This window comes from Rhipicephalus sanguineus, chromosome 10 (assembly GCF_013339695.2).
Source record: "Rhipicephalus sanguineus isolate Rsan-2018 chromosome 10, BIME_Rsan_1.4, whole genome shotgun sequence".
Lineage (NCBI taxonomy): Eukaryota > Metazoa > Arthropoda > Arachnida > Ixodida > Ixodidae > Rhipicephalus > Rhipicephalus sanguineus.
Window position 1 is genome coordinate 69,200,522 of NC_051185.1, and position 18,874 is coordinate 69,219,395.

General features: G+C 48.9%; 1 protein-coding gene across 1 annotated transcript in view; it reads left to right on the forward strand.

The window, feature by feature from the left end:
• The first annotated feature begins 3,711 nt into the window (after nt 1–3,711).
• Nucleotides 3,712–18,874, forward strand: part of LOC119372087 (uncharacterized) — a 32,489-nt gene continuing 17,326 nt past the window's right edge. Inside the window, exons 1-2 of the mRNA XM_037642544.2 lie at nt 3,712–3,904; nt 15,642–15,747. Of these exons, the coding sequence (XP_037498472.1) occupies nt 3,796–3,904; nt 15,642–15,747 (215 nt within the window). The 5' untranslated portion in view covers nt 3,712–3,795. The remainder of the gene's footprint in view (nt 3,905–15,641; nt 15,748–18,874) is intronic.

Consider the following 18,874-nt stretch of genomic DNA (forward strand, 5'->3'; position numbering starts at 1 on the left):
TTTTTAACTGCGCGTTAAAGCTCTCGTTAGCTGTGTGATGGCACGATTTCATTAATGATGATTCAAGACACATCATGGCAATGGCACGTTTGACAACCTTAGAGTGCGCAGACTCGTATGGCAGAAGACCCTTACGTGCACGCGGCGAGTACATCCAGCAGGCATGACCTGCTTGTAAGGAAAGTTGTAGATCCAGAAACTGCAGTTTACCATCCTTTGTGAGTTCGTGTGTGAAGGTTAAACCCTTGCCGTTGTCCTTGAACAGAGATAAAATATCAGCTACTGCGCCAGAGCCTTCGTGGTTAGTTTGTTTTATCACAAGAAGGAAATCGTCAATATATCTAAAAATCTGGACCAGGTCATTGTCTAAAACACTCTTAAGAGCACGGTCGACAAAGGATAAAAAAATATTACAAAGAGCAGGCGCCACACACGAACCAATACACACACCCTTTTTTTTGAATAAATAGCTGGTTTTCGAACGAGATAAAAGTTGCGCTTAGATAAAACTCAAGAACGGACAAGAATTTTTCTGAGGACATTCCAGTAGCATTGCGAAAGTCTAACTCTCCGTTTTCTTCGATGCAGGCCATCACACAGCGAAAAAGCTCATTGTGCGGTATCGAATAATATAAATCTTCGACGTCCACAAAAAAAAAGTTGACAACTGAGTGGTTGTCTCTCAGAAAGGAAACAACATCGGAGGAGTTTTTTATGCCGAAAGGATCTTCAATGGTCAGCAGATTCAACTGTTTTTGCAAAAAAACGGCTAACTAAAATCTGCCAACAATTGTTTTCACTGACTATTGTACGGAAAGGCACATCCAATTTGTGCGTCTTAGCAGTGAAAAAAACTTCAAGAGCGAGCACTTTGCATTGTTTGACACCTTTAGCAAGTTTGGTGAGGCCTACGTTATCCAACAAGGAAACACGGTAAAAAGCAAAGCAGTTTCCTTGTTGGATAACGTAGGCCTCACCAAACTTGCTAAAGGTGTCAAACAATGCAAAGTGCTCGCTCTTGAAGTTTTTTTCACTGCTAAGACGCACAAATTGGATGTGCCTTTCCGTACAATAGTCAGTGAAAACAATTGTTGGCAGATTTTAGTTAGCCGTTTTTTTGCAAAAACAGTTGAATCTGCTGACCATTGAAGATCCTTTCGGCATAAAAAACTCCTCCGATGTTGTTTCCTTTCTGAGAGACAACCACTCAGTTGTCAACTTTTTTTTTGTGGACGTCGAAGATTTATATTATTCGATACCGCACAATGAGCTTTTTCGCTGTGTGATGGCCTGCATCGAAGAAAACGGAGAGTTAGACTTTCGCAATGCTACTGGAATGTCCTCAGAAAAATTCTTGTCCGTTCTTGAGTTTTATCTAAGCGCAACTTTTATCTCGTTCGAAAACCAGCTATTTATGCAAAAAAAGGGTGTGTGTATTGGTTCGTGTGTGGCGCCTGCTCTTTGTAATATTTTTTTATCCTTTGTCGACCGTGCTCTTAAGAGTGTTTTAGACAATGACCTGGTCCAGATTTTTAGATATATTGACGATTTCCTTGTTGTGATAAAACAAACTAACCACGAAGGCTCTGGCGCAGTAGCTGATATTTTATCTCTGTTCAAGGACAACGGCAAGGGTTTAACCTTCACACACGAACTCACAAAGGATGGTAAACTGCAGTTTCTGGATCTACAACTTTCCTTACAAGCAGGTCATGCCTGCTGGATGTACTCGCCGCGTGCACGTAAGGGTCTTCTGCCATACGAGTCTGCGCACTCTAAGGTTGTACAACGTGCCATTGCCATGATGTGTCTTGAATCATCATTAATGAAATCGTGCCATCACACAGCTAACGAGAGCTTTAACGCGCAGTTAAAAAGGTTGCAGGATGCGCGTTACCCAAGTGTGGTTGTGACGTCGGTCTCTGAAGTTTTGCTTCAGAAGCTGAAAGGCAAGCGCCAGAAGTGTAGAAACGACACAGAGAAGAAGCCAGTAGTAGTGCCGTATTGCCATAAAGTGGCTCACAATCTTAAGAATGTGGCCACTAGGTACCAAATCCCGGTTGTATTTTCTGCCCCCCGGAAACTGTCTATGTTGTGCAGGCGTGTTTGTAAAGAAAACAAAAAGCCGCAATGTGAAAAGAGACACCAGAAGTTTGTCGAGTGCAGCGTAGGGGTGGTCTACAAGATTCCACTATCTTGTGGCAAAGTGTATGTAGGTCAGTCAGGCCGCTGTGTGAATGAGCGCCTTAAAGAACATGAGCGATCCCTGCCGACTGGTACAAGCTCACATTTAGCTCAACACTGCAAAAAATGCAATTGTCAAGCCTTGTTTAGACTAACCACTATCTTAAAGAAGAGTCGTGACACCACCGCCCGAGAATTATCGGAAGCTTTTTTCATTCAATCATTGGGGTCGCAGTGCATTAGTGTGCCGTCCATTACCTTGTTTTCTGCTGAATTTTGCTTTTTGGATGCGCTTTCATGATTGCGCTCAGGTGTCCAAGGTGTGGTGTTTGTGCGCATAGGGTGCACGGCGCATGTCCTACCGGTATCTGGCTGCTATAAAGAGTGGAGTGACGCAATAAACCATGTCAGTTGAGAGTAGCGCTGTGTTCCGTCTTCTTTCTTGTGGTGTCGTTTTTTGCGCTAAAAAAGCAATATGGATTCTCACCAACTAGCCCGCCAACGCATTTTGTTGAAGTATATAATTCATTTAATTAACGAAAATGCCAATTCCCTTGCCTTGGTTTGTTGTCATTGATGAAAGTCTCTAGTTAATGCAATAAATGAAACTGCGTATTGCTTTCCCGCCATTTTGTACCGAAAGTCATCATCATCATTTCGTTATGTTTATTTCTTTATTCACCCCGTTCTAGTCACGGGACCTGAGTGATGCCTACTACTGCTACTACTACTACTACTACTACTACTACTACTACTACTACTACTACTACTACTACTACTACTACTACTACTACGACGACGACGACGACGACGACGGAGTACAGGATAAACTAAAACTGCTTCGCCGTAAAAGTGGAGCTAATTGTGCATTCGCTATCGCTCCGGCGATATGAAAACCTGTGCCTGTCGAACATTTGACTCAGCACTGCCTACAGCCAGAGTCCTTGAAGGACTCTGCTACAGCGATACGTTGTCTTAGTACGTGTGCACTGATAATGTTTTTTTTTGTTGTTTTTTTCGGTATCTACCGTACGTAGTGCATGCGCCGTAAAAAATTGTCGTTAGCGCCGTGTCTGTCTCCCGTCGTGTTCGTTTCGTTCCATGAGGCGTTTCCAACCGTTCCATCGCCTAAGTTCTGTTTACAGGAAACGAAGCGTTAGAGAAGCACAGCGTTAGGCAAGCACAGTGAAGCACTATACCACTTTGGAACTATTCCATGCCTGCCCACTTAGCGGGACACAGTTAAGTTTCGGTCGATGTAGCAACACACGAATGAAATTGCAGATAAGCTTTTCTAATGGCGGAGGAGAGAGCGCATGTTCACCCCCTCTCACCCCGCTCCTTTCTTGCAGCTTGTACGTATATTCAGGTACGCTTACAAACACAAATACATCCGCGAACGTACGCATTCGCGAAATAAAATTCTACCGCACTTCCCTGCTGGACGCGAACTTGAGTGCATTGAGGGTTGCGATATCGCGCGAATGTCTCCTCTGTACGCGAGATAAGCGATAATCTGCCACGTCCTCGCAACGCGGCGTTATCAGTCACGTTCATAACGAAGCCGAGGTGTAGGTCACGCGTGCATTCAGAACCGAACGGGCGTGACAGATGGTGCCGGCGCCAATGCGAAGAGCTATGGCGTCGTTATGTCATCGCGTAGTGCCGCTGTTCTTCGTGATAGGATTACTTCTGGAGGCCACGTCGGCGTCGGAAGAAGGTATCTACACTTGTTGGGGTGACTTTTCTCTGTTTCCCGTTTCTATTTATCTCATAATTACCCTACCTTTATCATTTTCAAAAGTTGTAAAGTTGTAGTGTACTGCTGAGAATGTTGCACTGCACTCTGTGACTCATTTCTGGCGTAAGTTCGAGATGCTTTCACTCGATACGACACTCGTGATCAGAGCTGTGCTTATCAGAAAGTACAGCGTTAATATCGGCTCTGCGCAATTGTTTTTAGGGTCTCTGTTGTCGTGAAATTCACCACCCGAGGCTCTTCAACGTTCACCTAAGGTGTGACGTACACAGACGGAATTATTTTTTTGCTCGTTTGCATTCCGCCCAATCAGATGTGTCCGCCGGAGCCGTAGTCGAACCCACGACATCACGATTACCAATGCAATTTCATAGTTACGGTGCTAACGATGGTGACCCTTTGCTTTTTGTCCGCAATTAAGGGCACATATACCAACGTCCTCTCAGTATTAACGCGATAGCGTTAGACAGCTCGTTTCGCAGTAATTCCGGTGTCGGTGTCGTTGGTTGTGGGCGAAAAATCGTCTTGTCCATGACCGGAAAATCGAGAAAGATGCAAATAAAATAAGTAATAAAAATCTTCGGGTTCGAGTGATAAACGAAGCCAGGCCGTCTGCAGGTGTTCCACCACACAGTCACGCTATTTCTTGAAACTGCGTCGGAAAAAAACACTACCGTAAAATCTCGAGCAAGTGCCCCTACCTGAGCAAGCGCACCCTCCTTTTTCTGGAGGTTTAAAATATCCGCCAATGACCGAGCAACAAAGTGGGCAGCTGCGTAGGTTCGCGTGTTGCCTTACGGACGCGTAGTGGACCCTACGCCGATTCGAAAGAGGAAGAATTATGGCGTAGTGGGCCCTTGACAACTGTACTTGCAGAAGGCATTATAGGAGAGTTTGAAACGGCCAATGTTAAGCGCGCAGTCATTCGTTTCCTCATGGCACGGTTGAGGAATGTACTGAGAACCGAGCACAGGCTAGCAATCCGCCTTTTTCACGACATCCCTGCGCATGCGCTCTCCCCTAGCGGAAAAGTAGCGAAACGTCTCTTCATCTCGGAGGCTTTGCTTCTGGCAATACCTACTGTCCCGGCCGCTTACCAAAACGGCAGAGAGCAGTACAGGAAAATGAAAGAGGCGGATTGAGAAGGTTATAGCGTTCTTCTCCTAAAGCCGAAGCGCAAGCGCCCTCCAAGATTTTACACGCGTTAAGGAGACACCTTCCACTACATGACGTTCATATAGAGTTCTTTTTCCCGAAGCAGTTTCCAAGAAATAGCATGGCTGTGCAGTAGAACATTTGCTTGCCACGCAGACGGCCTGGGTTTGATTCTCACTCGAACCCGAAGATTTTATTGCGATAGCAATTATATGGACAGTCTCGACGGGTTTTTGCCGTCGCCGTCATGTCCTTCCGGTATGAAGTCCAAAATGATAAGATCCCCCTACGCATTGTATGTTCCACCGCGGGTAAAAGCGTGCGAGCGGGGGCGGCGAACGCGGCCGAAGCAGAGATCAAACGAGCCGGCCCATTTCCGTATATCAGAGGGTGTACGCGATAACATCACCCCGCTCGGGAGGCCTGCCGTCGAAGCAGACAGGAAACGCCCCGCCCGTCTTTAACGAGCCTGAAAACACGCAAGGGGGTGGGTGTCGCGCGAGCAGCAACTTTGAACTTTGAATCTAAGGGCGCGGTCGGGATCGCTGGCGCGCTATCTCGACAGCCATCACAGCGGGCCGCTCGTATACCCTTCTACGCGCTGCGCTCTCAACGCGCAGTGACTATGCGGAGAGCATCTCTCCCTGGAGCGGCCGTATTCTCTGACACCAGCGTCTTGTAGCTACGCGAGATCGAATACAAAACAGTTAACTGCCAGCCTCACTTCGTAAAACACCACAATTTGTTGCTATCCCATTCATTGCTTCGCCCTTGCGGTGAAACTACGACTTTTTTTGTTATTTATTTTATCTGGGCTTTTCTCGATTTTTTGGTCACTGAGATGATGCTTGTTCGCTCCCAACCAACGACGCCGTTGCCGACACCAAGACCGGAATTTCTGCGAAGCGAGCTCTTTAACGCTATCACGTTAAAAGCGTCAACTTGTTAGCGTGAAAACATTTAATAAGCTATGGGAATGTAAAGCACTGATTGGTTGAATTCAGACGGGATGTACGTTCAAACCATGGTTTTCCACCTCTTGTCAGTTAATAAAACATATATTCCGCTGTAGTGCTCCATATTTCTAAAATTATGCACATTTATTTGTTGTGTCTCTTGATTAAACTGGTCTACATAATCAGTCAATCAATCAATGCATCAATAATAATAATAATGTCACGAGGCGTTCTGGGTGACCAAGCCCTCAGATGGTAGAGCCGAGCAGCGAGAGATGACAATCGGGACAACACCGAAACGTAGCTTTTATGAATAATCTCGTCGTCGTCTTCTCCTTCCAAGCCAGATCCCCACTACCCATTATTTCCAGTACAGTTATCTCCCCCGGGGAAAAGAAGCCGTCCCGGCTACCTAGGGGTACGATAGCACAGGGGGATCATAGTAACGCTTTAAACGTTCTACATGCACAATTTCGCGGTTGCGACGACGCTTATCCGAAGGTGGTTCAAGAGGCTCCACGATATAGTTCACGGGAGATGTTTGGTTCACTACACGGTAGGGACCCTGGTAGTTTGACATGAGTTTCGGGGACAACCCAGGGGTCGAGGCAGGCACCCAAAGCCACACAAGCGAGCCAGCAGAATAGGATGCAGGCGCGACCGCGGCATCACGGTGGTGTTTCTGGCGCTGCTGGTCCTCTGACGTCAACATACGGGAGAGCTTTCGACACTCTTCTGCGTGTGCAGCAGCCTGGGACAGGGTGGTAGATTCCGAGGCATCAGGGCGATACGGAAGAATTGTATCCATGGTGGAGGAAGGTTCGTGCCCATAAAGCAGGAAGAAGGGGGAAAATCCTGTGGTGGCCTGCGTGGCGGTATTATAAGCATATGTGACAAATGGGAGAACATGGTCCCAATTGCTATGGTCAGATGCGACGTACATGGCCATCATGTCACCAAGAGTGCGATTGAAGCGCTCAGCCATCCCATTAGTCTGCGGGTGATACGCAGTTGTTGTACGGTGAATGATACGGCATTCTTTGAGAAGAGCTTCTATGACGTCGGATAGAAATACACGCCCTCTATCACTGAGTAATTCTCTTGGGGCTCCATGGCGAAGTATGATGTGGCGCAGAAGAAACGAGGCAACATCACGCGCAGAGGCGCTGGGCAAAGGTGAAGTTTCCGCATAACGCGTAAGATGGTCGATGGCCACGATAACCCAGCGGTTGCCGTCTGAAGTGCTTGGTAGAGGGCCATAGAGATCGACGCCTACGCGATCAAATGCACGTCCTGGGCAAGGCAGAGGTTGCAGCGGCCGCAGCTGAACGACGAGGAGGATCTTTGCGGCGTTGGCACGCGAGGCATGAGAGTACATAATGACGGACGAATCTGTACATCCCACGCCAATAATAACGAAGGCGGAGGCGTGTGTAAGTTTTGAGTACCCCTGCATGCGCGCACTGTGGATCATCGTGAAACGCCGCACAGAGATCCGAACGGAGATGCCGAGGGACTACAAGTAACCATTTGCGACCGTCCTGGAGGTAGTTACGGCGGTATAACAGCCCATCGCGAACGGAAAAGTGGTGTGCTTGGCGACGTAATGCACGGCTGACGGGGAGTGCCGATTGGTGTTGCAGGAAGTTTAGCAGAGAAACAATCCATGGGTCCTTCTTCTGCTCCAAAGGCATGTTCGTTGCAGATATGGACGACGCCGATAACGGCACGTTAGGTGAATTAGTCTCGCTATGTAGAGGAGAGCGAGACAAGGCATCTGCGTCGGAGTGTTTTCGGCCGGAACGGTAGAGTACTCGAATGTTGTACTCTTGGAGTCGAAGCGCCCATCGAGCTAGACGACCGGAAGGTTCCTTTAAAGAAGAAAGCCAGCACAGGGAATGGTGGTCGGTTATCACGTCAAATGGGCGGCCGTAGAGATAAGGTCGGAATTTAGTTATGGCCCAAATTATAGCCAAGCATTCTTTTTCTGTTACAGAATAGTTGGATTCAGCCTTCGTGAGTGCGCGACTGGCGAAAGCAACGACATACTCATCGAAGCCAGCCTTTCGTTGGGCAAGAACGGCGCCAAGGCCGACACCGCTGGCGTCCGTGTGAACTTCTGTCGGAGCGCTGGGGTCGAAATGCCGTAGGATCGGAGGAGAGGTCAGGAGATGACGCAGCGTATTAAACGCGGCCTCGCAACTTGGTGACCAGGTTGAAAGGTTGTGGTCCGCACGAAGAAGCTTTGTCAAAGGGTCTATGATGGTCGCGAAATTGCGGATGAAGCGGCGAAAGTACGAGCTTAACCCGATGAAGCTGCGAAGTTCTTTCAAGGTCTTTGGCCGCGGGAACTCAGCGACAGCTTGAAGTTTGGACGGATCAGGGAGCACCCCATCTTTTGACACGACATGGCCGAGAATGACTAGCTGCCGAGCTGCAAAGCGACACTTCTTCAAATTGAGCTGGAGGCCCGCGTTGGCGATGCATGTCAGGACGCGTTCAAGTCGAAGTAGATGGGATTGAAAGTCCGGTGAAAAGATGACAATGTCGTCGAGATAACAAAGGCAGATCTGCCACTTAAGTCCGCGTAGAATGTTATCCATCATTCTTTCAAACGTTGCAGGCGCATTGCACAGACCGAAGGGCATGACGGTAAACTCATATAAACCGTCAGGGGTGACGAACGCAGTCTTCGGGCGGTCTGTCTCAGCCACCGGGACCTGCCAGTATCCGGACCGTAAGTCGATGGACGAGAAGAATTCGGAGCCTTGGAGGCAGTCTAGCGCGTCGTCAATACGTGGTAGAGGATAAACATCCTTACGGGTTATCTTGTTGAGTCGACGGTAGTCTACACAAAACCGAATGGTGCCATCCTTCTTCCTGACCAGCACTACAGGAGAGGCCCAGGGACTGTTCGAAGGTTGTATGACGCCGCGTTTGAGCATGTCGCCTACGTGCTCGTCGATGACGCGGCGCTCCGTTGCTGACACACGATACGGCCGTTGGCGCAATGGCGCATGGTCTCCGGTGTCGATGTGGTGGACAACTGTGGAAGTGCGGCCTAAACGAGCTTGTTGTAGGTCGAATGATGTCCGAAAGCGGTTAAGGAGGGCCACAATCTGGGCGTGCTGACTCGTAGTGAGGTTGGGGTCAATGCACCGAGAAAACGTGACTTCACGAGACGGCTCCGCAGGAGTAGCGTCAACGCCGACGGCGTCAACCTCGACAGAAGCCGGGTCGTCAGGCACAGTATAAACAAAGCTTTGGTCAAGTTCGTCAGCATGACCGAGACACTCAGCGTGGTGCAAGGTAGCAGGACAAGAAAACATGTTCACAACATAAAGAGCGCTGACACCCTGTCGAACGGTAAGAAGGGCAAAAGGGAGCAAGAAAGGATGACGGTGAGTAGCAAGCTTCGACGGTGTGAAAAGAACTGTGGAGTCCGAAAATGCAGCGCAGGATACGGGTACAAGTGTGGAAGAGAAAGGAGGAACGTCGGTGTCGCTGGCGACTAACACCCGAGAAGAGGCGCCGGAGGAATCTTCGAAAATGTTGCCGCCGAATGGAGACAGCGAAAGTTCAGCACGGGTGCAATCGATAACGGCATCATGAGATGACAGGAAGTTCCAGCCTAAAATCATGGCATGAGAGCAGCGAGGCAGAACGACAAACTCGATGTGGTACAGGGCATCGTCTATAGAAACCCGGACGGTGCACGCTCCCAATGGGTCAATCGGCTCGGCGCTTGCTGTACGTAGCGAAATCGCAGAAAACGGCGTCGTGACTTTTCTGAGCTTAAGACGAAGCTGGTCAGAAATAACTGACACCGCTGCTCCCGTATCGACAAGCGCATGAACGGCAATACCTTCGGCAAAAACGACAATTACATTGGTCGGGAATAAATGAGGACTTGCGCAGTTCGCTGATATCGCAGTTCTTGCCTCCGGAACTGCGTCATTCAGTTTTCCTCGTGGACAGCTTCAGGTCGGCGGATGAGGGGAGACAGAGAACGTCGACGAGGAGATGGAGACCGACGAGTACTGTAGCCTCGGGAAGAAGGCGCGGCGTCGAAGTGTGGACCGGCAGGAGCCGAACGGTAAGTGTAGTCCGGACCATTGCTTTGTGGTCGTGCAGAGCCGGAATACCAAGCACGGCGGCGGCAGAATCGTGCTACATGGCCAGCACATCCGCATGAGAAACAGATGGGCCGGTTGTCTTGGGTGCGCCACGGATTGAAAACAGGGGCCGCAGATTCAGCGAGGTATTGCCGAGCCGGGTGAAGGGGCTGCGTTGGTGGACCGTAGTTTCTTGTCGGCGTATAGTTTGCGGTCGCGGGTAAAGGTGAAGAGAAGGTGGGCGTAGGTGCGTATTGCACAGCCGCAGACGGCGGCCTCGGCTTGGCGGCGGCTGCAGCGTACGTAAGCGGAGCTGTCACTGGAGCCGGCTGATGAGCAAGTGGTACGATGCCTGCGACTTGTTCGTGTATGACCTGACGGATCTCGGGAGTCAGGAGCGATTCAGACGCTTGGGCGGCTGGCAGAAGAGACAGCTGGCGCGCGACTTCTTCCCGAACAAATTGCTTGACCTGGTCGAGGAACGACGAGTCGGAAGCAACAGCACATGAACTGTTTGTTAAAGCCGAAAGCGTGCCGTCTGGTATTAGAGCTCGTCGTGTGGAAAGCCGTTGTTTGCGCAGTTCTTCGTAGCTCTGGCATAGTGTAATCACTTCGTTGACCGTCTGTGGGTTTTTCGCCAAGAGCATTTGGAAGGCGTCGTCCTCTATGCCTTTCAGGATATTCCTTATCTTCTCGTCTTCGGTCATGGACGGGTTAATGCGCCGGCAAATGTCAACTACATCTTCTATGTAGCTGGTGAAGTTTTCACCTTTTTGTTGAGCACGACTGCGCAGCTGTTGCTCAGCCCGAAGCTTGCGGACGGCGGGGCGACCGAATACTTCTTGAAGTCTAGCTTTGAATGCTGTCCAGGTGGGAAACTCTGATTCGTGGTTGTGGAACCAAACGTTGGCGACTCCGGAGAGGTAGAAGCTGACGAAGCTGAGTTTATCCGCGTCATTCCATTTATTAGAGACGCTGACTTTGTCGTACAATGACAACCAATAGTCCACGTCTTGATCTTCAGCTCCACTGAAGATGGGAGGGTCTCGTTGGCGTGGCGTACCTGAACAGACGACTGCAGGTGACGCCTGGGGAATAGTGCTCTGCCCAGCATCGTCAGGCATGGTTGGCAAGGGAGGGATCGTCCGGTTTCGGAGTTCCAGGTCTGGAAGTAACCCGCAGCTCCACCAAATGTCACGAGGCGTTCTGGGTGACCAAGCCCTCAGATGGTAGAGCCGAGCAGCGAGAGATGACAATCGGGACAACACCGAAACGTAGCTTTTATGAATAATCTCGTCGTCGTCTTCTCCTTCCAAGCCAGATCCCCACTACCCATTATTTCCAGTACAATAATAATAATAATAATAATAATAATAATAATAATAATAATAATAATAATAATAATAATAATAATAATAATAATAATACCGTAATTATGATGATAAGCCTAACTACGCCCACTGCAAGGCAGAGGCCTCTTCCATATTATCCCAATTAACCTGTCATGTGCTAGCTGATACAATGTTGCCCCCGCAAACTTCTTAATCTCGACTGTCCGCCTAACTTGCTGTGTTATATTGCTGATATTAGTAGTATATTGCTACGATGAAACCACGCAAGTTTAGAAAGGAGCCCTGCATTTCTAGCACAAACATAGCCCTTAACCTATGAACTGTGGCTCGCACCAATAGTGGGAGATTGGCAAAAAATGGAGTTATATATATCTCTATATGAGCACCATAATTTCCTATATAATTTTGTAACGTTTGTGTTCTATAAACTGTCTTCATCTCTCTTAAGTCTGTGTCCAATTAGCATTCAATCTACGCCGGGCTCCGCCACGGTGGTCTAGTGGTTATGGCACTCGATTGCTGACCCGAAGGTCACGGAATCGAATCCCGGCCGCGGCGGCTGCATTTTCGATGGAGGCGAAAATATTTGAGGCCCGTGTACTTAGATGTAGGTGCACGTTAGAGAACCCCAGGTGGTCTAAATTTCCGGAGCCCTCCACTACGGTGTCTCTCGTGTCAAGTGATTTTGGGATGTTAAACCCCAGATATTATTATTATCATTTTACCCCGGAGCAATACATTCGTGACAATCGTAGTAAATAATAGTAAAACAAAGAAAACAAGGTATCGACTGTTTCTAAATAGTCTTGTTAAAACATGTTTTTAAACACGCTGCGACGGTCACTACTGGCCAAGGTGAAGTGCTGATGAAATCCCGCCTTTGTCTTGCGTGGACTTGCGTACGTCATATGCAATCGCGTTCCTGTCCTGACGCGCGAATGACGCTTCCGGTCTCAGATAACATTGCCAGAGTTCGGTTGGCTCGTTCAGTATACACCTTTTCACAGGAGCACCCTCGCACCCATGCTCGCACCAGTGCGCGGCAGGGGTCGAGGGTATGTTTTCAGTGTTGCCATCGCGCTTTGGGCTGCGCATGTTGTATCTGTACGCTTGGTACGCTTGGATATTGTGTGTGAATTAGGCCCTTCTTTGCGATAAAATGCGATTGTCATGGCCGGAAATGGTGCGTATTCAAAGAACCGATCGTCCGGCCATCACTGTGTCGTGCACGGGTGCACGAACAATCAGCGGAAAAGGAACATTTTAGGCGTGATTGTGTGCCCGCAGCACAGCACGCCGCGCGAGGATTGCAAGTGTGACATGTTCTCGCTGTATCACTTTCCATCGTCGCCGGAATTGCAGAAGAAATGGGTGGCGTCGGTAAATCGGAAAAACTTCCGTGCTTTGGGCTGCGCCAGTGCTGTGTGTGTGTTGCTTCGGTACGCGTTTGTGTGACTGTGTTGTGCGCCTGTGTCCGATACGAAGTGACTACCATGGCAGAAAATTTACTGCATTCGCATAGCAAGTCATCTGGTCATCACTGTGTCGTGTACGGGTGAACGAACAAGCAGCGGAAGAGAAATATTTAAGGTACAATCGTGTGTCGGCAGCGCATGTACGCCACGCGATGAGTGCAAGCGTGGCATGTTCGCGCTGCATCGTTTTCCTTCGTCGCCTGAATTGCGGCAGCAGTGGGTGGCTTCACTAAATAGTAAGAACTTGCGCGTGTCGCCCTGGTCACGCCTCTGTTCCCGGTATTTCGTTGGCGGCAAGAAAAACGACGAGAACAACGTTCCCAAGCAGAATCCTAGATAGGAAAGAAAGGTACGCAAGCCACTGATGACTCACCTACTAACTCGTGAGAATGTTGCGGATTCACACTTCATATCGTCCATAACACAGCGGCCGACACGGCTGCAAACTCCGCCTTGTCCGGTTACGCATGTGCAGCCTGCGCGCGCCGTACTTCAGCGGACGGCCTCGCGGAAACCCACGCACGATGGGGCCTACTGTTCACGGCTTACGACGGTGTCACATTCCCCTTCACCAGCACGACTTTTTCCTTCACATTGTGCGCCAGCGACTGACCCACACAGTCAAACGATCAAACTGCACGTAGCTGCGCGACTCCAGTGCCTCGTAGTTGCACACCTGGCGAAGACCCCGCGCATTCGCCTCAACGAGATATAAACAATGTTCGCTCGCGGTATTTCTGGCCACTCACAGGTCTCCTCGACCTAGTCTTCGACGTCGTCGGGGTGAATGTAGGTCAACTGTATCTGTGAAGAAGGATTGTGCGGTGTTTGCAGTTTACAGCTGATAAACTTACGCGCCGCGAACGAGTATGCGCGGAGGTTTGAAACTGATGGATAATCCGTAGACATTTAGTACGCCAATAAAGGAAAGCGGTAGACAGCTGCAAGAACGCTCTAGTTACCGATTATTAGCACTTCACGCCGTGATCGACCTGGTACTATGCTGGCTGCTACTGGTGCCGACGACGAAGCACTGCCGTTCACAGACGCGGAGCTAATTCACAGACGCACAGACGCAATGCCGTTCACAGACGCACGGGCGAATGCGCGCCGCTGAACGGTTCAGACAGCGACGAATAAGTCAATGGCAGCGACGATACCAAGCAAAACAGCTTAAAGAAACGAAAAATCAGCAAACACAGGCTTTAGCAGGGACCTCACACCAACAGATAGCGCGCCGGTTCGAGTACGCGCAGCCCAAGATGGCGATTTCGCCAATCTTGCACGTTAGACGGCGCGCATTTTAATATGGCGCCTCCCTGGCGTGAGAATTTGAAAAGGTGTATATGCCGATGAAGTGGATGAGAAGAGACGGGACACACAGTGCGCAGAGATTGATCTTCGTCCTCGTCTTTCAAGCGCATCCGCCTCACCGACATGCAGAGCCAACTGGCCCAACTAAGTGCACTGTCAGTATATGCATTGCGTTGGTGAACGCATGATCACGGATGCGTCGATTCGTGGCGAAGCTTCGGGTGAAACGCATTCCAGAAGCATGCAATCACCTACGTCACGCAAAAGAGGGGTTGCGAAAAGCAAGAGGCAAATCGCATGGTCCCATATGCATAAGACGACTTGAAGGCGAAAGCCATCTTACTGTTATAATAGTTTTTTTTCCCTCAGTATTGATCATGCCCCCTCTCCCCACCCCCCACCTCCCTGAACCTTTCTGCACCTCACGTGGTGTCACTCCTTCGGGATCGGCCCACGTTTCATCAAGCGGAGTTGTCATGCGATGATGCCATTATGTCACGTCATGTTATGTGACGTCGTAGAGACGTCATGGTGGCACCACAAATTTTAGCAGTCTGCGAGTTTTTGGAACCGTTCATGTTGACGCCGACGCCACTTTTCGCGTTTCGCGATGCGTCTAATGCATTCGATTTAAAAGACCCTTGCCTTCCCGTAACTCACGCCTGGCTCTGATGACTTGTGACGCCTACCTCGTCGTGCCGACAGAAGCTGGTGTAGTATGTCTGGGGTCTTATGGCTGTAACGCAGAATAACTTTGTTCGCATGATGACGCTACTGGTTTAAATAAGAAATTTTCGTCCATTTGGGACACTCCGCGTGGCAACTTCAGATGGCATCTGCACACTACTTACACGCGTGATGCAGTTTCTTGCACATGATTGGAGCTGGCTCGCCAGGTTCTTTAAGTTGGGGCAAAGTCCCGCGCCGTAAGCGTAACCTTAGTTGCAGAGGCGACCGCTACAGGCGCAGCTCGCGCGAAAGAGAAGTCTTCTTCCTCTTGTTCTTCGAGCGCCTTGATGATGATATTGACTCAGGCAAAGCCACATTAGCATATCCAACTGTAGCATGCGCACGCTTGCGCGAAAGAGAAGTCTTCTTGTTTTTCGAGCGCCTTGATGATGACATTAACGCAGGCAAAACCACATATAGCATATATATATATATAACACTGTGTATATATGTATATATAACAACGTGTGTCACGTCTTCATATGATGGTAGAGGACTTGTATGGAAGATTTGCGGGTTTTCCCGATCTTCTCCGAGCCAGCTCCTCAATCATCATTCACTTCGTGGATATGGCGTGATTTTTTCTGTCTTCCACAATGCAGGACCACCACGGTACGAGTGCTATCCAGAGTCAATCGCTGAGTGCTTCAGAGACTACGGACCCACATTGTGGGGCAGATTCCATGGAGACTACAAAAACGCTTGCAGGTACGGCGCGTCTCGTGGCTGTTTCCTATATGGCGGCGAAAAATCGAATCGTCACTGCCATGCCTGGGAATGACGATATCGTATAAGAGCAGTTTCCGTGTTTGTAAAAAAAAAAAAAAAAAAGAACCGTATAGAAGTGCACGTTGCCTAAGGAACGAAGGTGCTGAGATTCATCTTCTCTTCTTAAACTTCCGCAGTCCTTTCTTCTGGAATTCACTCATTCATGTGTACTTGTAGAACAATGTACATGCGTGGCTGCGGAGCCAAATCCCGGCCTACTAACGCGCTTTCACGATAATACATTAATAAAAAAATTGGGGGACCCTTAAGCTTCGCCTTTAAGAGTTGAACGCGATAGCGAAATCCGGCCCCTAGAGCGCACTTCAACCACTAAGTGCATACTTATTAATGTGTCTTGTTACACACACACGCACACAGATACACGCACACGCGCGCGCGATGTATCATAGTAATGGTAGAGGTTTTCGATCTAAAGCACTGCCCTGTGCTACAGTCGAGACATGTTTCTCACAATGCCTCACAGATGGCAGCACATTATCTACCGTTTGCTGTTTGCTTGATATGTTTTCCGCTTGATGGACATAGTTGTCCATTTTTGGAGCTATTTGAAATTTCGTGTGTGTTTGCTTTTAGCGGCGATGGGTGCACTATCCCGGCTTTTTTCGAAGCATGGCGTCGCGCAAAAAACGTAGTTTAATGGCCTCGCCATTGCGCCTACAAATCGCTGAATGGGCTCATTTTCGTCGTGACACCTGCCGAACAAAATGCGTTAAGGAGACTCCTTCCACTACATGGCATTTGTGTAGTGTTTTTTTTTCGAAGCAGTTGCAAGTAACAATAAAGAAAACAAAAACATCGTGCCTTCGTGGTAGGACACCTGCTTGCCACGCAAACGGCCCTGGTTCGATCCTCAATGTGACCGAAGATTTTTATTGTTTATTTTATTTGCATCGTTCTCGATTTCCGGTAACGGACGATTTTTCGCTCACAAACGACGCCGTCACCGACGCCGACGGCGGAATTTCTGAGAAACGAGCTCTCTAACGCTATCGCATTAAAACAGCAATGCGTTTCGATGTGCCGGACCTGTACAGTACTTAACAGTGTTCAAAAACAAGTCGCAGTTTCGCCGCAATGGCCAATCAATGCATGCGATAGCAACAAATTGAAATGTTATAAAGGCTAGCAACTCACTCCTTTAGCATCCGACCTGGCGTAACGCAACAAAAAACTGGCGTAAGAATGTGCGGCCGCTGCAGCGAGCGAAGCGACCTTCGTTCTTCGTATACTTTAACGCAAAATTTCCTATAGGAGCACAATATATACAGAGGTATGATCATTGTGCTGATCCCCTTTAAGAATGTACGATGCGCACCATGCAGTGGTGTAAATTGAGAACAGTAACTAGGGGTGTGGGGGTATGGGTCGCTTTTTGCCGTGGCGACCATTTTGTTTTTACAGGACAGCCGTTATGCTCTATGTTTGTCGTGTGTCGTAGATAGAAAATTATCATCATCATGAAATGGCACGCGCACTCTTCGCCCTCTTCTTCATCTTCTGCTTCGCTCCGAGAACATGTGTGCTGATTTGTCCAGCATGGGATGCACTAGCTCTGATGGGCGAGAAAACGAGTACAGAAAAAGAAAGAGAGAGCGAATGAAAAAAAGAAAGAGATAGTAAGAAAAAGAAAGACAGAAATTTCTGGCGAAAAAATTCCCTAGCGAAGCGAGATTCGAACCCGCGAGCGCACCATCCGAAGGCGAGCGTCGTAACCCCATCGGCTATCCAGGCACGCTAGCAGAGTATATTATAGCATAGCAAGGGGGTGGCAAACGGAAGTGAGGGTGAGGAGGAGGGAATGGAGGATTGAAGAACAAGTACAGAGAGAGAGAGAAAAAGATAAAAAGGAGAGAAACAGATTGAAAAAAGGGGTGAAGAGAAAAAAGTCAGTTTCACCGCAAAGGCGAAGCAATGAATGCAATAGCAACCAATTGTAGTGTTATACGAAGTGAGGCTGACAGCTAACTGTTTTGTATCCGATCTTGCGTAACTACAAAATGCTGGTGTAAGAAAATACGGCCGCTCCAAGGAGAGATGCTCTCCGCATAGTCACTGCGTTGAGAACGCAGCACGCATTAGGGTATACGAGCCGCCCGCTGTGATGGCTGTCGAGATAGCGCGCGCCAGTGATCGCGACCGCGCCCTTAGATTCAAAGCTCAAAGTTGCTAAAGAAGGGCGGGACGTTTCCTGTCTGCTTCGACGGAGGCCTCCCGAGCGGGGTGGTGTTATTGCATGCCCCCTCCGAGCGATGGAAATGGGCCGGCTCGTCTGATCTGTGCTGCGGCCGCGTTCGTCGCCCCTGCTCGCGCGCTTTTACCCGCGGTAAGAACGTACGATGCGCGGGGGGATCTTATCAGTTTGGACTTCATACGGGACATGACGGCGACGGCAAAAAACCGTTGAGACTGTCCATATAATTGCTATCGCAATAAAGGATGAAGGCGAGAGGACGACTACAGAGAGAGAGAGATGCAAAGAAAGGGAAAGAGAAAAATTGAGAGAAATAAAAGCAAGAAAGAGAGAAAATATAAAAAGACAGAGAAAAAATAGACAGAGGAAGAAATTGAAAGAAAGAGACACATGAAAAGAAAGAAAAAAATACAGCAAGTATAGCAGTGTGTAGTATAGTATAGCAACTAGTGGGAAAGAGAGATTTGAGAGGGTAAAGTTGTAGCCAAGCCAGGACCGGCTAGGTTCCCGCCAGCTCTGCCGTGACCCAGCCTTGCGCGACTTAGAGCAAGCTGCGCTAATTTTTATAAATATGGGTTTTATTCAAAAATTTCAGCTAACGTTGCAAATTGCAAGAAAGCCTTTCGTCTAACTCATGTGTGGGCCGTTTCTGAAGGGGATTGACACCAGGTTTCGAGAAATACGTCGATATCTATCGGCAGAATCACTTAAATCTGGACGCCGATTAGGAAACGTACAGTTTTTAGTCCACTGTTATGTGCCAACGCATGGTGATGGTGTCCATACTCGAAACCTTCGGCTAACGCGTTCTGGCGCGTTATCCGAAGGTTGCAGGTTCTGTTCCTACCGGGGGCA